This window comes from Peromyscus californicus, unplaced genomic scaffold, assembly GCF_007827085.1.
Source record: "Peromyscus californicus insignis strain IS unplaced genomic scaffold, ASM782708v3 Scaffold_11__1_contigs__length_118956290, whole genome shotgun sequence".
Lineage (NCBI taxonomy): Eukaryota > Metazoa > Chordata > Mammalia > Rodentia > Cricetidae > Peromyscus > Peromyscus californicus.
The window spans coordinates 43,091,252-43,112,702 of NW_026294402.1; the positions used below are offsets into that span (position 1 = coordinate 43,091,252).

At 49.8% G+C, this 21,451-nt stretch overlaps 1 protein-coding gene across 5 annotated transcripts in view; it reads right to left on the minus strand.

Annotated features, from left to right (window-relative positions):
* Positions 1–2,579: 2,579 nt before the first annotated feature.
* The window catches only part of Zbtb16 (zinc finger and BTB domain containing 16), a 187,206-nt gene continuing 168,334 nt past the window's right edge, over positions 2,580–21,451 (minus strand). For all 5 annotated transcript variants that reach the window (XM_052759745.1, XM_052759753.1, XM_052759771.1 and 2 more), the window contains 3 exons: positions 15,899–16,069; positions 10,876–11,043; positions 2,580–8,064 (listed from right to left, as the gene is read on the minus strand). In XM_052759745.1, coding sequence (XP_052615705.1) covers positions 7,835–8,064; positions 10,876–11,043; positions 15,899–16,069 — 569 coding nt within the window. In that variant the 3' untranslated portion in view covers positions 2,580–7,834. The remainder of the gene's footprint in view (positions 8,065–10,875; positions 11,044–15,898; positions 16,070–21,451) is intronic.

Sequence of the window (21,451 nt, forward strand, 5' to 3'; positions counted from 1 at the left end):
CCAGAACCTAGGCAGTAGTGACAGAGAGCACTGGACAGGAAGGGATAGCAGGTGTGTGTGTGTGTGTGTGTGTGTGTGTGTGTGTGTGTGTGTGTGTGTGTAGGGAACTTCCAGCCAACCACCTCAGAGAACACAAGTAAGAAGATCCCTATCCACCCAACCTGGAGCTGTATCTCTCCAGCCCAGCTGCCTGTCCTCTCTGCTGACCTCAGCCTCGTGCCCCACCCCACCCCACCCCACCCCACCCCCAACCGTGGTGGGTGAGGCCTGCCCTGGAGGAGGTTGCCCATGCTGTGGGCTGGGGCAGAGGGCAGCTGCGGCCCGCTGCCCAGGGAGGGAGGAGGGGTACAGCAGGCCTCGAGGAGCGAGCTTTCTCAGGCTGGCCTGGCCGGGCCCCTTTCTCTCCATGAGATCATATCTGGGTCAAAGAGCATGTAAAGCAGGCAGACCCCGGCAGTCACACAAAGCCCATTCAGCCAGCCTCTATTCACTCCCCTCCTCTCCCCCAGAGCCCACGCCGCCAGGACCCCAGTGCAGTGCCTAAGCCCCAGCTTTGATGTCCAAGAACAGAAAACGGCGATTAAATGTTGTTTTAAAGAGGGGAGTGCCCACTGCCCTCCCATCTGTCAAGAGAAAGCTGAGGCCTGAGGGAGGGGCGGGGTGCAGGGGGGAGGGGAAGGATGGAGGTGGAGAGGCAGGGGCTGGCCAAGAGGGGCAAGGGTTGAGGGGGGCAGATCCCAATCAAAACATGCACATCTTTGGCCAAGGACTGTTTTCCTAGAGAGGGGAACCGTGAAGTGGGACCGAGGTCCAGGGCAAAAGAAATCTCCCAGGAATGAGAGCGTGAGGGATGGGGAAAAAGGAAGGAGATGGGTGGGAAAGAGAGAAGCAAACCTTGGTGGAAGATGAGGAGAAAGAGGAGGGAAGACAGAGCAGAGGGCAGAAGGGCTCTGGAGCATGGGGGCTGCCTGTCCTGGGCTGGGCCTCTTCCTGGGAGGGTTAGGGTTAGTGTGACTTCAGTGTCTCTCAGGTCAACAACTCCAGAGCCAGCTAGACCCAGGCAGGACCTGGGAGAATAGGAGCTGGAACACACACATGCACACGCACAGAAGCTTTCGTTAAATCGCATGGCAGCAGAAGTGCAGGGACCTGGGCTGGTGACTCGAAGTCAGCTGTGGGCCAGGTCGACGCTCAGCATTGTTAGCCCTGCAGTGACCCATGGTGGTGGCCATGATCTGAGTCTCATCTGGGTCTCATGCTGGGCTATGCATCCAGAACTTGAGCAGACCTGGGTGTAGGGCTAAAGATGAGCTGGATGATGCTTCCACCTGCAGCAGAGGAAGGAACGGAACCCCAGGCTTTGTACATGTCAGGCAGGCGCCATACCACTGAGCAAAACCTCCTTGCAACAGGTCCTGGCTACCACAGAATGGAACCAAGGACCTTCAACAGGGATGGGGTTGGGGAGAAGCTTTGGGTTGAGACAACTCTGAAGTACACTTAACTTCGAGGAAGATTGGAGATCCTGCCTCTGGAGCCTGGAAAAGCAACCTGCTTTGGTATCTGATCTGGTTTGATCACCAAGTACCAGTTCATGTTCCTGAGCAGTCACCACATACTTTGAAACTCCGTGAGTGCTGCTTCCTGAATTCCCAGTGCTTCTTGAACCCCACCCCACCAAAAAGCAAGGTGGTTGGGCTGGTAAGAGAGCTCAGTGGGTAAAGACACTTGCTCCTAAGCCTGATGACCAGAGTTCAAGTCCCAGAACTCACTCGGTAAACAGAAAATTGACTTCCAAAAATTGCATTCAGGGATGGACAAATGGCTAAATGATTAAGAGCACTTGCTGCTCTTGCTGAGGACCCACGTTGGCTCCCAACCATTTCTAACCCTGGATTCAGGTGATCTGAGGCCCCTGCCCCCTTCTCACCTCAGAGGGTACCAGACACATATATGGTGCACATACATACATACAGACAAAACATATACAAAATAAAGTAATTCTTCAACCTTTTTAGATTGTCTTCTGACCTTTACACGTGTGCTTGGCATGTGTGCATACAGACTCACAATAAATAAAATATAACAAAAAAAATATTTAAGGTAAGAATGGGAGCCAGTAGGATGGTGCAGTGGGTAGAGACACTTGGTGCCAGGCCTGGTGGCCTGTGTTAGATCCCTGGGTATGTGATTTATAAATGTAACATTAAAGTGTCATGAGAAAAGGCTGAAGGTGGGGTGGCTGAGATAGCTCAGTGGCAAAGGAACTTGCCACCTGAGGGTTTGAGTGTGATCCCCAGGTCCTATATTTTGGAAGGAGAGAACTGACTTCTAGAAGTTGGGCTCTGACCTCCGTATGTGCACCATGGCATGGTACCATATGTCCGTGTGTGTACCCATGTCCGCATGCATGCCCAGACACACTAAATCATAGGAATGCAAAAGAAATCAAGTCTTAACGTTAACGCGTAGTTTTCTGTTCCTCTCCAGGCAGAAATCCCCATTCCTCCAGTGAGTTCCCACCCAAGAAAGAAAAAAAAAAAAAGGAGGGGGGCACACTTTTAAAAAGAACACTTGGAGCCAGAGACAACTAAATTAACTTTATTCTCTTCTAACTGCAGATTCAAGGTATACAACTGAACATTGCTATTTTTCTTATGAGACTTATAAATAAAAATACAAAAAATGTTCACTACAAAAAAATCTACTGTTAGTAGGATGTAAAAAATATTCTCTTTGCTATAGAAGGCACAAACTTCACTTCGTGACACATGGGAAAAAAACCTGCAGCAGTAAATTCACTTTTTTTTCCGTATTTTTTTTTTTTTTTAAATCTTGTCAGAAACACTGAAGTTACGAAGAAACGCATCCATCTACACGAAACGAAGGCAGGTGTGGATAAGCGGCAATCGGGAGCGCGCGCACTTCGAGGGGACAGAAAGAACTGGCGATCTGGATTGGAGGACAGTGAGGCAAGAGGGGGGGAGAGAGGAGGCCGCCAGGGGGGCGGGGGACCCGAGGGGAGAAGAGGGTGGGTGAGGGGAGAGAGGGGAGGAAGAAGGAGAAAGAGACAAGGGTGGGGATGTTGATTTGTACAACAACGAAAAAGAACCGATACAATTGAAGAAACCAAATTGGGCAACCTCCTAGAATCAGGCTAAGAGGAGGCGCTGAGGTAGACATCAACTAGAACATCGATGAATTAAAAAACACTGTTTTGTGATACAAAGCAATCTGGACTGGCACTTGTGCTCGTACAACATCAGACAAGCCAAAACAAAACAAAACAAAAGGAAAAAAACGTAACACCCAAACCAAAAGGCTTAGTTTTGCTTGGTCCAGCAGGGCCACAGGGCCCTCAGTGCTATAACTTACATACACATACATATATATATATATATAGATATATAATCTTTATCTTTATATATAGGGCAATGGCGTGGTGCATCATGACGGTTCTTCACCTCACAAGGATTCATGCATAACACTATGTGAACAAATACTATGATACACGCGGGGAGATGGGACCCTGTCTGCAAAGTGGGCCACCCAGGAGCCGAGAACTCAGAGCTGCTGGCAGGCAGGCTTGCTGGGGCTTTACCTCCTTTCTCCTCACCCTGCCCTCTGATCCCATCTATTCTGTTTGTCCTGCACTCTTCCTTTGGGCATCTCTTCCCCCACTTCCTTAGTTTTGCTCTTAGCCCTCCTAGAGGCATCTCCAGTAAGTGCAGCCACAGGAACGAAGCCGGAAGTTCCAGGAGACAAGGAAACCACCGGTTGGAAGTGGGGGCGCAAAACAAGCAGGAGGAAAAATAAACCAACGGAACCCCAGCTCTTTGTGCATCTGTCTCGCACATCAGTGTCCACCCTAGTCTGGCTTGCCAGGGGATTGGCCAAAAGTCCACCCACTCTACTCCCCTTACCCATGGCCCGAGACCAAAAGTGCTTCCTGCTCTCTCTCCTCCAAGGAGGGACCCTGGCCCTCTCACCCCGGTCGCACCCATCACATCTGGAAGCGTACCATATACTTGTCAAAATTTGCAGCAGGTTTTTTTTTTTTTTTCTCAACATGAAAAAACTGTTCAGGCACAGAGATTTAAATAAGCCCGTGTGGCATCCCTGGATTGTACTGAATCACTGGGTCCCCCCAGCCTTCCGACCCACCCTTGTACCCCAGATCTGCCTTCCTCTTCTTCATGTAAAGCAGCCAAGCAGCAAAGACGTTTTTCTAATTTATATCTCTCTTGCTATATCTCTTTCTATATATATATATATTTGTCTATCCCATATACACATAGGATTTTAATGCTTTAAATGAGCAAAGGAGTGAGGGGGAAGGGGCACCGAGCGAAGAAGGGTCAATGTCACCCAAAGCATTAAGGGGTTCATTCGTAGAAGCTGGGCAAGGGGAGGGACCAGTAAGCAGCTTGGATTTGTGAGGCGGGAGAAGGTCACGGAGCCGGATAAGGCAGCAGCAAGTCGGGGTTCTGTAAGAACACAGCCAAAGGCAGAGGAGTGGCAAACAGGAAGTCTCCAAGAGGAGTGGAATAAATACAGTTCAGGCTTCCCTGGGAAGGAAAGCGCCTCCACCCTTCTAGTCTCCCCAACTCCAGGTGCTCCAGAAGGTTTCTTGACAGCCCCCGACCTGCCTGGTGGCCATCAAGCCCAGCAGAAAAGGCCCTGGCAATTTTAAAACCATTTCCTCTTTGTGAGTGGGGGAGAGGCATGTTGGAACATCTTGGGGTCTGGGCTGCAAGGGAAACAAGGAAAGTATCCCTTCGAAGCTGTCCCTGCCTCTGCCAGGATCCCCAGAATCCTCAGGGGCAGACAGGGCAGGTGCTGAGTGAGTTCCATTCAACACTGAGAGAGCAGCACAGACAAGACAGCATGGCTTCATCTCCAGCCACACACACACACACACACACACACACACACACACACACACACACACACACACACACGCACACGCACACGCGCACACACACGCACATACGTACAAAGGGATATTTTGCTGTTGATGGCGGTGAACTTTTTTTTTTTTTTTTACTTTTTCTCTTTTTAAATCTTTTTTTTTTTTTTCCCTATTCACATTACAAAAGGACAGAGCACGGTCCTGCAGAACTGAAGAAGGAACTAACAAATACTACAAAAATATTACAATTTGCAAAGATATGCTCGGCCCTCTCAAAATTTTATCATTGGGCGGGGCTGGGAGGAGGGTGTGGAGGCTGAGTGGGAAGGGCTGGGAAGCAAGGGACCAGCCAGTTCTATGGAATAGTTGGATATTTTTCCCTTCACCATCAATTCTGAATGACATCTTACTGCTAAAAATACTGTTTTCTGGGACTTGCAGAGTCCCTGAAGGCGAGCAGGTCTCACTTTACCTCCCTGGACTGGGGAGGAAGCCACAGTGCATACCGATTTTTAAAGACGGCTCTTCCCTAACAAGATTCTCTTTTCACATTATAAACATGACAGCTGTTCTGGTCACATATTTCAAGTTTAACCTTTTTACCTTCCCAATGCTCTAAGTCACCACTAACTATAGTTCCAAAATAGCGCCCTCTGTACTTTATCATCCCGAGTTCACACTGGAGAGGCGAGCACCCCCCACCCACATCCTCCCAACACACAATGTTTAAGGCCTTCCGATATGGTGGATGAGATTGAAGGGGAAGATGGGGGGGGGGGGGGGGGGGGCTGGCCGAGGGACAGGGGGAGTGGTTACAGCAGCGCTCATCCCTCGGATTTTCTGTTATTCTTCACAGTCCTTCGCCCCTGCCAACGGCTTCCCTAAACCACTTTTTAAAACTTAAGATCAAAACACAGCTACAACTCTCTCAGAGAAAGAGGAGGAGGAAGAAAACAACAATTAGCTTATACATAAAGCAGGAAATGAAAGGGAGGGGTCATCCCAAAGCAAAAGGGATTATTGCAAATGTGCTTTCCAAAATTCAGGGTGGGGAGACTGGAGGGTGGGAGGAGGCAGAACTGCCAAAGGAACGAAAAGCCTGGACCAACAGAAGAGGTAGCTTTTAGAAAAACAATGCCCCACCCAACACAACAAAACCAGGCCGGTCCACTCCTCACACGGCATACCAGCCATGAAATAAATATACCAATTTTAGCAGTGATAACAGCACAGGAGGGCCCATGTGGTTGTACAGATCTTAATAACAGGCCCCCCTCAAGCCTCAACAGCCCAGATAATTCTAGGAGAAGTTGGACTTTTCTCTAAGTGTTTCAGGCTGAACTAAAGCTGGGCACTGCTGGTCTGAGCCCTGGATGGTGCTGCGTGTGACTTGTAAGCTATTGGAGCAGTGAGAACCCACCCAACTGTCACCCTCTCCATTCCCACCACCTTCCCAGCCCTCCTGGCCTTCCGTTCAGATCCTGAGTGGTCCACTTTTTCTGACAGCTTCCAGCCACAGAAGGGGAGGGCCTCTACCAGGTCAGATTCAAAGCCAACTATTAACTTATGCTACAACAGAAAAGTACACCCTCCCCGTTCCTCCAATAACCCCCTCCCCCAACCAAAGGGATTAAAAAAAAGAGAGATAGGGGATTGAAAAGCTCATGAGGTCACAAAAAATAAAAACTGAGGTAATTCAAGTACAATGTGCTAAAAGCAAATGTAACAAGAGGCCAAAGCGCCATCAGCTCCTCCTCCATGCTCCCTGGGGGCTGAGGGGGGACTTGAGCCAGGAATTCGGTGCTAATCTCCGGATCTGGGGCAAAGGATCCTCAGTGTGATAGCAACTTCCCCCATGGCTAGTCCTCCCACCGTGCTCAAGCAGGGCATCTATTCCCACCTGCAGGTCAAGTTCACCTGCAGGAGGGCATCCACTCCTTCTTTTGGACAACGGGACCTTTCAATAGGAGGATGGCATTCCTGCCCCCAGGGGCTGAAGTGGGGTTGCAGCGATATGTGCTTGTTTGGATGGCAGGATGGAATATATTTAGTTGGTTTTTGTTTTGTTTTGTTTCCTTTTTGCAAGCAGAAAGCAGGACAGCAGGAATCTTGCTCATGAGGGGGTTTGGCTAGGGTACAGTGCGGATTCATTTTGTTCCGTGTTGTCTGAAAGCTGAGGGAGGGAAGGAAGGGGCTTTGGAATCTGACACAGCTCTCCCCAGGAGGGACCTAAGAAAGACAGAGTCCAGAACCACACAGGACGTGAGCCCCTTGTGACCAGAGGACAATTATCAAGCAGGTGCCAGGAGCTGAAGGGTGAGAAGAACCACAAGGCTCTCGGAGACCATGATGGCACCAGGTATGGCTGGGCAGAGCAGAAAGCCTTCCCCTTCCCAGTCTGCCCCCAGTTATGCCAGAGCTGCCACTCTAAGCATCAGCCAGAGACACCACCCCTCACTGCCTCCAGCTGCCCCCTCTGCTCCCCTCCTACCCTCTTCAGAGGAGGAGAAGGGATGAGAGAGGGCAGAGGCAGTGGCTCTGACCAGAGGACCTCACACTTGATTCCTGGTTTCCATTTCTGGACACAAGAGGAAGGTCTAAGTTGTGGGGAGGAGAAAAATATGCCACTGTGTGAATGAGCAAAACCACCCCACCCACCCAAGAGAACCAAGGAGGGCAGAGACGACAGGGAAAGGGCATCAGTGTGACAGCCCGATCACCCGAACTCCAGAAGGAATCCAAGGCCAAGTTTCTACCAGGTTTCCTCTCTCTCTCTCTCTCTCTCTCTCTCTCTCTCTCTCTCTCTCTCTCTCTCTATTTCCCTTTTCTTTTCTCTGTACAGTCTTTCCACTTTATCTAGCTCTAGCTCATCTTTGCAGGCTCCCGCCGCTGTTCTACCATGTGTGTGCGGGGGGACCCCCTTCACACGTAACACAGGTAGAGGTACGTCTTCTCTATCCTCCAGTCGGGTGGGATCTCCTCCGGCTTGTGACCCTTCATGTGCTTCTGCATGGAGGAGAGGCTGGGGCAGTACTCCGTGCAGATGGTGCACTGGTAGGGTGAGGCGCCATTGTGCGTTCTCAGGTGCTTAATCATGGCCGAGTAGTCTCGCGAGCGCTGGTGGCAGAGCTTGCATTCGAAGGGCTTCTCGCCTGTGGAGGAGATAAGAAAGGACAGGGGGATGTGAGGACCAGAAGGGCCATTTGTCATCCTTAGGCTTGTCGGAGAATGTCTATCCTTCTAGCCTTGCAGTCTGCAACACAGCTGCCCAAGACAACGGCTGGACCATCCAATGCGGCAGCCACTGAGCACACAGGGCTATTGGTATGGTTCCTGGGGTACTCCTTTCTCATTTCGTGGCTATTGTAAGTAAGCTAATGTGGCTAGTAACTAGTAGCTAGGAACTGTCCATGGAGCTATCTTATGGCAGGGAGCTTCCCTTCTAATTAAGGGAATGTGTAGTGTGAAAGGAGGTAGTAAGTCTCTGAAGTCCTTCAGGCTGCCTTTTGTAGCATGAATCTTAAAAAGTTCTTATTAATAAAATCAAAACTGAGCCAGGTATTGGGGTGAACGCTGGAAGATCAGAGAGACAGAACAGGCCACAGCCACCTCACCTCGCCAGTTCCTCAGCTGATCCTGTTTCCTCAGACTGGAAGCCTCTGAGTCCTCATCCAGAATGAATCTCAGCTGAACTGCTTCTCGAAAGCCTGAAACCTTAACCAGCTAAAAGCTTCTAGTTTCTGGTCCTCACTCCTTATATATCTTTCTGCCTTCTACCATCACTCCCTGGGATTAAAGGCGTGAGTCACCATACCTGGCTGTTTCCAATGTGGCCTTGAACACACAGAGATCCAGAGGGATTTCTGCCTCTGGAATGCTAGGATTAAAGGCGTGTGTGCCACCATTTTCTAGCCTCTGTATCTAGTGGCTGTTCTGTTCTCTGACCCCAGATAAGTTTATTAGGGTGCACAATATTTTGGGAAACAATACCACCACAGCCTTTTTTTTTTTTTTTTTTTTTTTTTTTTTGGTTTTTCGAGACAGGGTTTCTCCGTGTAGTTTTGGTGCCTATCCTGGATCTTGCTCCGTAGACCAGGCTGGCCTTGTCTACTCACAGAGATCCGCCTGGCTCTGCCTCCTGAGTGCTGGGATTAAAGGTGTGCGCCACCACTGCCAGGCCAGGATGCTTCTTCATAGCCAAGCTCATCCACAGGAGACAGGAGAATGGGTGGAGTCCTTTTAGAGCTACCGATGGTAAGGAGGGGTGTGGGAAATCCAAAGAGCCTACTCCTTCAAACACATCACATCTGGGGCCATCTACCTACCCACTAACGCTCTAAGGACTTCCCCTGGACTTAAGCTCCCATTCTAGGGCTGGTGGGGAGGGGCAGTACAGAGAACCTAGAAGTGTACAATAACACCCTAGTCTGCTATCCAGATCTCTCTTCCACTAGAGTCCCCTGGAGCTGAGCAGAGATGTAAGGGAACCTTGTTTCAATACAGTAATTAACTGGTCAGCCATCTCGCTATCGATACTCCTCCGTGCCGAGGCCCCTGCAAATAATGAAGTAATGAACAGCCAAAGTGATCTAACTATCGACCAGCTATTTACAATAGTCACTGCCAATGCATTTAATGATCTGCCCACTAGGTCACATCCCACAACAAGGGACTGAGGAAACCCCGGGACTCTGGGATATCCCCTGGGTTATTCATATTGTCAGCAATGAACACACCATCCCATCCTGTGGCTTTAAGCCAGAGGCAAGAAAAACGGAGCTCAGGCGAGAAGACAGTTCTGAGAACAGCTTCTACTCCTGCTGGTTGTCCACCCCTTCCCAGGCCATTCCTTCCCTTAAGCCAGCTGAGGTCACCATTCCCCTCTCTGGACTGGGTGCTGTCCCCACTGATCAGAAAGGACATCTTCCCGTGCTCAGCCTCACCCTCAGCCTCACAGGAAACGCTACCTCCCCGCAGCTAGCAGACTGCAGGGGATGGGTATTTAACAGCCAGTTCTCCAAAGACACATAGCTCTATTGCTATGCGGTCAATACTCCCACTGGGGCCCATTTTAAGCAACCAAGGTGATGTCATTGAACTTGCAATGGGGAAGACATAGGTTTTCCAGTTAAGTAGAGGCCAGCTCTAGGGCTCTACCGCTTCCAACTCTAGACCCTGTCTGTCTGTCTGTCTGTCTGTCCTGAGACCCCAGTGAAAACAGAGACTCACATTTCTTCTATGTAGAAAGGAATGTGGAAGCACCCTGACATGAGGGAACATTCTCCTATTAAATACACTGGCTCCTTTGTTTTCAGAACAGACCAGAGCCAATGTCACAGTTTCCTGACCCTTATCATAACTTCATGCCCTCTGATTCTGCCTCCAATCATGAGTGGAGCAAAAGGAAACCACTCAAACGTCACTTTTTGCTAATCTGGCCAACGTAACCTTAATTTAGGATCTGGAACAAGCATCATATTGCCTGGCACTCCTGGACGATTTTTCAGTGTGATTGCTTCAGGGGACTGACTGGGCCCATGAGACACGTGCTACAGTTAATAACTATTATCTGTCACACCTGATTAGTAATGCCTGCCTTGGCCTTGAGAGGAGGGTCATGGTACTCGGACCACGATATTATCTCTCTCTCTCTTTTTTTAAGTATTTGTGTGTGTGTGTGTGTTGTGTGTGTGTGTGTGTGTGTGTGTGTGTGTGTGTGTGTGTGTGTGTGTGCGCATGCGTGTATGAATGTGGTGCCCTCTGAGGCCAGAAGAGGGTGCTGGGAACCAAACTCTGGTCCTCTGGAAGAACAGGAAGCACTCTTCAGTCTCCATATTATCCCTTTTCACTTGGGTTGAACCTTGACCCATGTTTACTTGGGCTTCTTCTCTGGAGAACCACTAGCTCCCAGTCACCATGCAGGTCCCAGAGCTGGCCTGGGGCCCACCCCTGGCCCTCGGTACCTGTGTGAACCCTGTAGTGCGTTTCCAACTGGTGCTTGAGGCTGAATTTCTTGCCGCAACCATTGCACTCATAGGGTTTCTCGCCGGTGTGGATGCGCTTGTGGCTCTTGAGTGTGCTCTCATCCCGGAAGCAGCTGCCACAGAACTCACACTCGTAGGGGTGGTCACCTGTAAGGACAACGGGCTGAATCAGACCCTGGCTTCCTCCTGTCTCTGTTTCAAGGACAGCAGGGTACGTCCGACGTCCTGAGATTGACAATGTTCACCACCTTAAAAGGTGACTTGTCTGGTCCCCACAGCATGAACAGCGGATCCTGTGTTCACATTCAGATTTTACTGTGGCCCCAGAGCCATTCACGGGATAACTGCCAGTCCCAGGAAAAGAAAGCCTGCTTGGCTCAGCATAGAGCAGCAACCCTCGGAAAGCAAGGTCCTGTGAGGGTGGAACAGAGCTGGGCTTTTGAGACCTTGCCTTACACTGCCTCTCCTCCCTTCCCTCTGGTTCAGGGCCAAGGGCCACTCCAGCCTAGCTTCCCCACCCTCAGGAATATCCCTCCAACTTAGAGAACTTCTCTTTGCTCCCCAAATGTCATCTGCTCTTTCTCCTACTCCACCAGTTAACTGTTATTCCCTCTGCTTCATTCCCACTTCTTTCCCTGATGAACTCCAGCCACCCTTCAAAGCCCAGCTCCTCCATCACCTCAGTTTGGATGCTTTACTTTAGTTCCCAGGCAGACAAAGCTACATTTCCTTCTCTGTCCCCAAAGAGAAGAATATTGAACACTTTTGGTCTTTTATTCACAGAAATATGATTTTTAAAAGAATTTTCGTTCCCATTTAAATAGTCTCTATTTGCTGTATTCTTACCGCTGTGCTGAGGACTTCACTGAGATCATGTCACATGGCCATGGAAACTATCTGATGAACGACAGGCTTATCTCACAGATAGGGGCGGGGTGAAGAGTTGCTTAGAGATACTTAACCACTGTCCCAAGGTCACCTAGCTCGAAGTAGCTAGGTTGGGACTTTGGCTCTGGTCTGGTCTCAGGGTCTGGACACTGGTCACTTACCACATGGCTCAATGACACATTGTATTGTACTGACTAACAGGGCCACCAAGAAGCCTTTCCCACCCTTATGTCCTCAGTGCTTGCCCAGGAATGACTCAGAACCGACTCTTGGAGAATTCTGGGTATTGGGCTGGGAAGAACAGCCCTTCCTCAGCCTAGAATCATGTCCATTAGCTTACCATTCTCTCCCTGGGACACTCCACTCTTCAATCCCTGTGGACTGAGGGGGTAGGGAGTGGGGTTAACCACCTTGCGTTTTCGTAACTGAGGTGTCAAGCTTGGGGGATGAAAGGTGAGGACTTGAGCTACTTATTTATTACAGGAGTGAAAGCACAGACAATAAAGATAGATTGATCACCCCAGACTTTGTTCATGAATATTTAAATATCGCTGATTCGTCATGTCACTGTAATTACAATTTCTCTGGGCTGCATCTCCAACAAGCACAGTTTATGGTAAAGAATGGCCCACTGTATTTCACTTGTTCCTCTGCAGATGTGCGAGGCTGCCAACCGTATAATGTCCTCTGCATTTCATACATTCTCTTCAGCTGCTGAAGGCTTAAGTCATCCACAATGACCTACGTTTTTTCATTATCCCCATGTCAAACTGTGCTCGTGCCTGGGCATAAATTGTCCTTCTCCTTATAGACTCGCATGCCTGTGCGTTCACTTCCTCTTTAAAATGATATTTTACTCTCTCTGCCTTCTCCCCTCTGTGGGCCGATAGCCAAACATCCTTCTTCCTGAAGGCAGGCCCTGCACCCACATAAATTCTCACCTCCTCTGACATCTCAGAACAGTTTCTGAGACTCTGTGAGGAGGAGTGGTTGCTGGGGTCTGTTCACTGGCCAACTCCCTTACAGGGTGAAAGATGGACAAGAAACATGGAGGGCATAGCGGGTGGGTGGGCTCCATCAAGAAGCACAGAGAACCATCACTCTGCCCAGCCCTTACCGTCTAAGGGGCACTGTCCTGACCCAGGCGCCTGGCTGGCCAGTGATCTGGAATGGACTGAGTCCTGGAGTTCTGGACTGGAAAAAAACCAACCTTTGTCTCTCACTACTAGACCTAAATCAAGGACCTGTTCCCAGTCCCATCAAAGCCAAGAGGTTCTAATTGGCTGTGGGTCTATCGGAGTGTGTGTGTGTGTGTGTGGGGCGGACTATGTATGAGACTCCCTCCCCACCCCTCTCTCTCTGTCTGCACACGTGGCCCTGTCTGGCCTGACATCCAGCTCCCCCTCCTTCCTGAATCGGCAACGATTACGACTTTAATCAAAGATTCAGTATCCTCATTAAGATATAAATAAATAAATAAAGCAAGGGCCACATGAGACTTCAGCCGAAGCCGGTAATTAAAACGTACATCGGCAGTCACCCAGCGCCCCCCCCCTCCCCAGGAAGAGGGGGCAGCCGTGAGGGAGGGCTGGCTGCCTGTGTGTGTGCCTCTTGCTTCCAGAGGGGGGCCCTAAGAGTTTAACAAACAGCAGAGGGGTTTGTTTGATCAGATTTTTATGAATTTAATTACGAAGTGGATCACATGTTAAATGAGTTTAAATACGAACTCTCTCGAGTCTGCCCAGGGAAAGAACAAAAAGCATTCAGAGAATAAAAGAAAGAAAAAAATGACAAGTCACCAAGACACAAACCCACCCTCACCCCACCCAGGTTTTACAGCTCAGTGGCCACCGGACCTACAACCCTCACCCCGAGAGCTAATCGTGTCGGGCTGGTCATAATGTACATAAAACTGGAGACAGAAGTCAAAATCCAATTTGTGGTATGTTGATTAACTCTGTAGACGCGTTAATGAGCTTGACATTAAGTGCAGGACAAACGAGACTAATTAGAGCCCCTCTGGCCTGCCCGAGGCACCTGTGACCCTCCTTCCTCCCCAGTTTGTCATTACCTAGTGGCTTTCTTAGCTCTGGCCAAGCCCAGTGTCATCCTCCCCACCCCAGCTCCAGCCCCTGGTCTCCTCGGATCCCTTCCTCTCGGCCCCTCCCCTCTGTGCAGCTGAGAGTTTATTATATGATGAGCCATGTGAATCAAGGATCCATCAATGCCAAGAGCACGGCTGGACTAACGTACCAAACACAGCTGCTGATGCTAACCACCGGCCCCAGCAGCAAATGGACTAAGAACAACAGAATATTAATGAGGCATTGTGTCGGGGGGTGTGCAGAGCCTGTGCCGGGCTGGTGTGAAAATCAATGGGTGCTTGAATGTGTGAGCACAAGGGGCACACATGTCTGTGTTTCTAGAATAAGCAAGGGTTTCTCCCAAACTCTGTCCTCACTCAGGATCCGAAGCCCAGCTGCCACAGGGTAGAGCAGGGCTGAGGTGGGCTAACTGAATCGGAGAAGGTGGCATGGGCAAAAGTAAGCTGCATCCTGGGTGGACTCGGGAGGGCCTGCATCATCGTGTCACGTGAAGTCAAGTGACTTGACCCAGTGGCATACCTGGAAGTGACTAAAGGAGGCGAGCCATCTTCCCTAAGATGGAACTTAGGGACCCGTCGAGGGAGACATTGATGGGATGGTATAGACATCTTACAGGGAGATCCTTGTGCGGACACAGTGGAGGAAGTGGTTGAGCATACACCCCTTTCTCTTTGGTTCCTTTTGCTGGACCTTAGCCGCTAAGACTGCCTCCTTTCTACCGAGCAGCCTTAGGCAGTCCTAAGCATCTGGTGAGCCATTCACATTTGGTAATGATATGGCATTGTGCTCCTCTGACTAGGATGCTATCCAGAACCTAGAGCCAAGGCAGGCTCCTCGGTGCGAATATGCCTGCACATGGTAGGACAGTCCAGCTCGGTCCCTGAGAGTAAAACGAGCCTGTCACCCATGTAAGGACCAGGCACATCCTCCATCCCTGAGCTAGGAAAAGGCTCATAAGAATGAGAAATTCTTCCAACGCTCTGTGAAGCATGCTGGGCCTTTATGGTCTCTCCAGCAGGCCTGTGTATGTACTCCGCTACATTCTTACATAGAGACTTAATCCCAGCCCCCCTCCCCCACAAAGATCAGAAACATACACACACAGAGACATACAATTCAGAAATTGGCATTCTTTCACCCGGGGACAGTAAGAGATGATCTCATTTTGCTTTAGGGCAAAGAAAGGAATTAAGTCATCTATTCCTCTGCTAGGAAAAGACCAAGGGCTCCTTCAAGGCCCTCTGACACTGGGTGTCCTATCCCCTAAAGCTAGAGGGTAGTGGCAGGGATACACTAGGACTGGGCAAGTAGCCCTGCCTCCCTGACTCACACATACCCCGTCTCTCACCCCATCGTGTGAACTGGAGGAGCAGGGCTATCTCATGGCTTGTTCAAATACTCTGATTGTCTTCCCTAGACAACATTAAGCCCAAAAGTGGAGGCCTCCTGTCTCTGTTACGAAGGCAGGATGAGTTCTTCAATGTGCCCTCTGGAGCCCTGAGCTGACTTCATTGCTATTCTTAGGTGGACTGGGGAAGTGGTGGGATTGTAATAGAGTTAGGCCAGTTAGTCTCAAAATGCACTTTGGTATCTCCTGCATCAGAATCTCTTGGGAATACTTATTAGTGGTGTTGAGATCTAAAGCCCACCCTGGACCAATGAATCAAAGTTTCTGAGAGTAGAACCCTAGAGTATGGTGTTTGTGTTTTTGTTTTTTTTTTCTTTTTTAAATGACTATTTTCTGTGCTGTATGTGGAAAGACTGGGAACAGACTGTCTACAGGTGCGGGGGAGGGGGGTGTTGGCGGACTGGGAGAAATGTCAACATTTAAATGCTCTATAGGAGCCCTTCTGTGTCCAACTTCAAGAAGGGAAAGGCTGAAAATGCCTTAACCTGGAACACCCCCCCCCCCCCCCCCACACACACACACACATACCATGTATTTTTGGACGTTAAGCCCAGATACAAGGTCCAGAAATGTCCCCAGCCGCCCCCTGGGACCAGCCTACCTGTATGTGAGCGAAGGTGGCGTTTGAGAGCTGTGTGGCTGGGAAAGGTGCGGTTGCACTCGCTGCAGATGTAGCTGCGCACGCCTGCATGGACCTCCATGTGCTGCTGGAGCGCGCTCTGAGCCTGGAAGCGCTTCCCACACAGCAGACAGAAAACAGCCATGTCCGTGCCTGCGGGAGACAACAGTGGGAGAGCCTCAGCAAGGCAGAGACCCAGATCTTCACCCCTGAAGCCGGGGTAGGGGGCAGCACTGGGCCTAGAAATCCTAACCCCCAAATTCAAGGTCCAACCCAGGGGCAGCCCAGGCCACGCAAGGCTGACTGAGCACCCTGAATGTTGTCGCTCTGGAGGAAAAACGTCAACAGGTGTCCAGCCTCCAAGAGACCTAAACATTAGGGAGAAAGACACAAAACCACATGGACGGTCCAACGCATTTCTGCAAGTGTCTTGAGTCCAAAGCAGAAGAAGGTGGGTGACTGGGGCCCTGTAATCACAGGGGCTTTACAGGATCTGAGGCAGCGATGGGAAGATGGGGTAGAACCCGTGAGAACCAACAATAACCTGGATCATAAGGGCTGGCCGTTGTTGTTCATAACTCTCTTAGAACCACAAACTTCGTAAGAGGAGAGGGAGGCATAGGAGATGAACTCATTCCAGTCTCCATGGAGTTCATAGTTGGGGGCAGCAGAAGGATTCATTCATTCATTTCCTGAGGTTGGCTGTAGACACTTCTGTTTTCAAAGACAAGGTTTCTTTGTATAGCTCTGGCTATTCTGCAACTCACTCTGTAGACCAGGCTGGCTTCAAACTCAGATCCTCCTGCCTCTGCCTCCTGAGTGCTGTGATTAAAGGTGTGTGCCACCACCGCCTGGTGAACACATTCTTATAACCACTTTCCCATTTAGGAAGTCGGGAATCTTGAGAGTCACTTCATTCCACAAATAGTGATACTTTCTACAAGGACCTCTCTTTGAGGTTCTGGGGATGTAACGATGGAAAAGCATCCTAGTAACTGTTCTAATCTTAATACCACCCAGCACACAGTGCATCAAGAGAACATTCAAGGGGATGGAATGGAGTCTGTGGCTTATCCTCTAAAGGCAGGGTAGTGGCAGAAACAGGCTAGGACTGGGCAACTAGCCCTGCCTACTTGACTCACACACATCCTTTCACCCCACTGTGTGAACTGGCTGAGCAGGGGATGTAATGATGGAAAAGCATCTCACTAACTGTACGGATCTCAATACCACCCAGCACACCGTGCATCAAGAGAACATTCAAGAGGATGGAACGAAGTCTGTGAACACTCAGGGATGGCAAAACCCAGTTGAGTAGGATGACCAGTTCTAACTGTGGAGCAGGGAGAAGGCGAGAAGGGGGCTAAAGAGGAGCCTGGAGCCAGCAGATCATGTTGGGTCCTGATCAGCCATGCTACAAGCTCTAGGTTTCATTATAAGACCAACAGAAAGTTGTCAAAGGATTTCAAACTAGTGAGTCACATGAGATAGCATTCAGTTCTGTCCCTGCCACTTGGTCCAGTAATCCAGGTGCCCCACAGAACCCCACAAAGGCAGATTGCTATTTTCTGTTCATTGACCCCTTCCTGACGCCACACCGGACCACAGCCTTCCAGCTGAGTCTCAGGGCATAGCTCCTCACCTGCCATTTTGGATTTCATCTCCCCAAGAACATTAGCTCCTGACACAAGCCCATCTGCCTGTCTCTCTGCCAGTGCCTGGCCAGCATTGCCTGTGTTCAGTCCCACAATGCTGTCCCTTGTGTGAGGGACACAAAGAGAAAAGGTGATCAGGTCTGTCAGTCTAGTCCAAAGTGGAGGGAGTGTCAGAGCATTTGGGCTAATGAAAGTCGTGGGCTGCTCAGTGTGACATGAAGAAGCTTCCAGGGGCAGGTGAGAGAGAAGGGAATAGACAATGAAGAGCCTTGTTGCCTCCCTGACTAGAAATGTCGACCGCAAATGGGAGGGCTGGTTCTTGCCTCCTCAGGACCATACATGGCTCGGTTTGGAATAAAAGGCAGGAACCACCATTCATCCACCATCCACTCTCTTCTACAATTACCTGCTGTCCCTTCTCTGCAGACACTGAAGTCTAGGTGCCAATAACTAGGAGGGCTGCATGGGGGAAGAAAATGTCCTCCAAAGCTCTGGGAGCAGAATGGAAGGAGAGCTGATAAAGGCCGTTTTAGTTGGGTGATTTACCTGTGCTTGCATCCCTGCAGGGCAGGCATTCATAGCCACCTTCTTACAAAGAGAAAAACAGAGATCAAATAACTTGCCTAAGGTCACACAGTGAGAAGGAGGCAGAACCAGAAATCTAGAAATGTCTTGGTCTGTTTGATTCCAGAAATCACTGATTGAACCTACTCAATTTTTGTTTTTTAGTATGTGTGTGTGTTTGGTGTACCTTTATAGAAGAAAGGGGACCTCGTGTGTGTGTGTGTGTGTGTGTGTGTGTGTGTGTGTGTGTGTGTGTGTGTGTGTGTGTATGTGTTGAGGGGAAGTGTTTGAAGGCCAGAGGTTGACATCAGGATGGCTCTCCATCTATTTTATCAAGATAGATCTTTCACTGAACAGCCTCTATGGCTCTTTATCTTATTTCATTAAGACAGGATCTTTCATTGAACAGTTTTGGCTAGGCTAGCTGGCCAGTGAGCCATGGGATTGGCCTGTCCCCATTACTCGTGCTGAGATTATAGACACACACAGCCATGCCCAGCTGTTATGTGGGAGCTGGGCATCCAGATGCAGGCCCTCATGCTTACACAGTAACTACTTTACCCACTGATCCACCTCCCTAGCCTCTGAACCTCATTTTACCTCTGGGCTGGAAACACCCGTCTGCCTGGACTTCCCCCAGAAGAGATGCAATAAGGAGCAAGCACCAAAGCATGCAGGGATCACGTCAGCAATGGTCCAGAAGCACAGACAGAGGCTGGTCACAGGCAGAGCTGTCTGAAGTCTCCCAAACCCAAGCCCAAGAGGAAGAAGCCAGTAAGATCTCTGGGAGAGATCTCAAGTCCTCAACCCCATCTGATGGAGGAAGACATGCTGAAGGAAATTGTCTGGGTAGAAGCTGCTGTGAGCACTGACATTGAGTCCTTCAGTACCCTGTCAAGCTCGGTAAGAAAAAGCAGAGTCCACCCAGGACACGTTCTAATACACAGCACAGCAGTCCCAGCTTCTTCAAGCTGAGGGCTCCCAGCACCTGGACTCTCTTTACCCTGAACTCTACCCCACAGAAAGCCCCAATTAGGCCAGGTGTTCAAACAGCTGCTTTAAATCAGCCTGAAGGAGCAGGCTTCCTGAACACTCAGGCCTTTTGCCAGCCAAGACTTCTTACTCTTCTGAGAGCCCCAGTATGGAATAAGAGGGTGAATGAATGGCACCCCAGAGGATACCCCGAAAGGTGCCACCTAGCAGAGTAGACTGAGTCTCCTGTGGCATTCTGAACGCTTGCTGTTCCTAAGATGCTCGGAAGCTGCTCTGGTGGGTTACCTCCAGCTTACAGAATGGCCCAAACTCGCTTTGTGTCCGTTTATCTGTCTCACTCCATTACCAAGTGACCACGAAGCGGCTGAGATGGAGCAGAGAATTTTGGACACCAAGTCTGGGGGTGGGGGGCACTGGCCAATAAATACCACCCAGAGCATGGGTGAGACAAGGGTGACCCTGCAAGAGCCTCAGAGGAGACTGAGTTCCGCTCTGAGGAACGGGATGTACCTGAGTAAGCCCAGGTAGGAAATGGCTAAGGAGACACTGCAGACCCATTTCAGAGCAGGTGGCACAGAGGATGGAGAGAAGCCATGAAAACCAGGGACGTCAGATCACAGAGGATCACATGTGCCAGGAGAGACAGCCCAGATGCCATCCAACAGGCAAAACAGGGCCGTAGAAGGACTGGAGGATAGCAAAGGTCTAGATGTTTGTGCCCCTCACCCAGTCCAAAAATGGGTATTTTAAAATCATTATCCTCCAAGTGATGGTGTTAGCAGGTGGGGGCTTTCCAAAGTCTTTGATTACAAGATCGAAGTCCTCCTCAACAAGATTAGTGCCGTATAAAAAGGATGCCTCTTCACAGTCAGAACACAGGACACAGTCAGGAGTCTGTGGTCTACAACTGGGAAGAGGGGCCTCCTGGGAACCCAGCCCTGCTGGAATCCCTATCTCAGACTACCCAGCCTTCAGGACTGTGAGAAGTTAATTTCTAGATATGAATCATCCAGTCTACGGTCACATGGTACAGAAACTCAAGCCGACTGAAGACAGGTGTAAGTGTCCAACAGCCTAGTGGACAGTGTCTCTGTTGGTGGCCAAGGTGTGGATGGTCCCACATGGCTGGAAGCAGGGAGAGAATTGATGGCTTTTGTGCTACTACAGGAAGAAGGTGGGGACCAGATGAGGCCAGAGGTTTTGTGGACAGGAAGACAGCAGACTGATAGGCATTGTGGTCTAGTCAGGAGAAGTGGTACCCATGAAATCCCAAATGGCCAGCTCTGCACATCGCTGACAGGTTTAAGGTTCCACGATTATCAGTTAAAAAGAAATATTATTATGACCCCAGCTGTCTCTCACTCCTTGCTGGGACCTCACACAAGCATAAGATCCCTCCTTGGCCACTTATCCAACGACCAAGACTCAGGGCGTGGGGTGAGACGAGCGTTTTGAGGCTGTGTGCCTGCTTTCCCTGCTCTTCTGCTTGAAAACCAACATTCACGGTCAGAGAAAAGGACTTGAAAGAAAAAGAAAATCAGGGAAGGGCTGAGGAGTGAATGAGACACAAGAGAAACTACTGGTGCGTGCAAGTTAAAAATCTAAAGACTAGATGGGAGTTATTAAACAATTTGCTGTCGTCGTTTCTGCCTAGCCGATTGTTTGCATGTATGATGAGTCAGGGCCGAGTCTATTACGCTGGGAGATTAAGCAAATAAATGCTAGCTTTTGGAAACACATTAAAATGTGGGGCTATGGAAATAAAATTATCTAGAAAATTGTATTAGCAATTCATTAGCTGCGGTGAGATGTGTGGCAGAGCAAGGGACCCGCTGCGTTAGAATACTCTGTTCTCTGCAGTGCCAGAGTTCCATCCTCCACTGAAGCAATGATCAGGACCAGAGCTAGTCCCGTCAGGAAGGAGGTGGACTCTGGCTGTCTGAAGGTAGTCTTCAGAAATCCTGGGCCGTGAGATGGAGGGAGGAAAAAGGAGCAAGCATTCTGGTTCTGCCATTTCTGGTGCCTGGTGATCCCACGTAAGCCATTTCACTTCCCTGGACTGGTGTGTGTCCATCCTTTCCATACTGCTGTGGTTGCTAAGAACAACAGATGAGATACCCACTTGAAAAATCTTTACAAAGAGGTTAGTTGTAGAGCTAATGCCAGCCCAAATGGTGCCTTTCACTAAACTAGAAAAGCCTGTCTCCTCCCTCTGGGTAGACAACAGATTTCATTGTTGGCTAGGGAGAGAGAGCTAGATTTTAATCTCCACCTCTTCCTCAGCTGGACACCTTGTGCAGTGAACAACCTGGATGGTGACTCA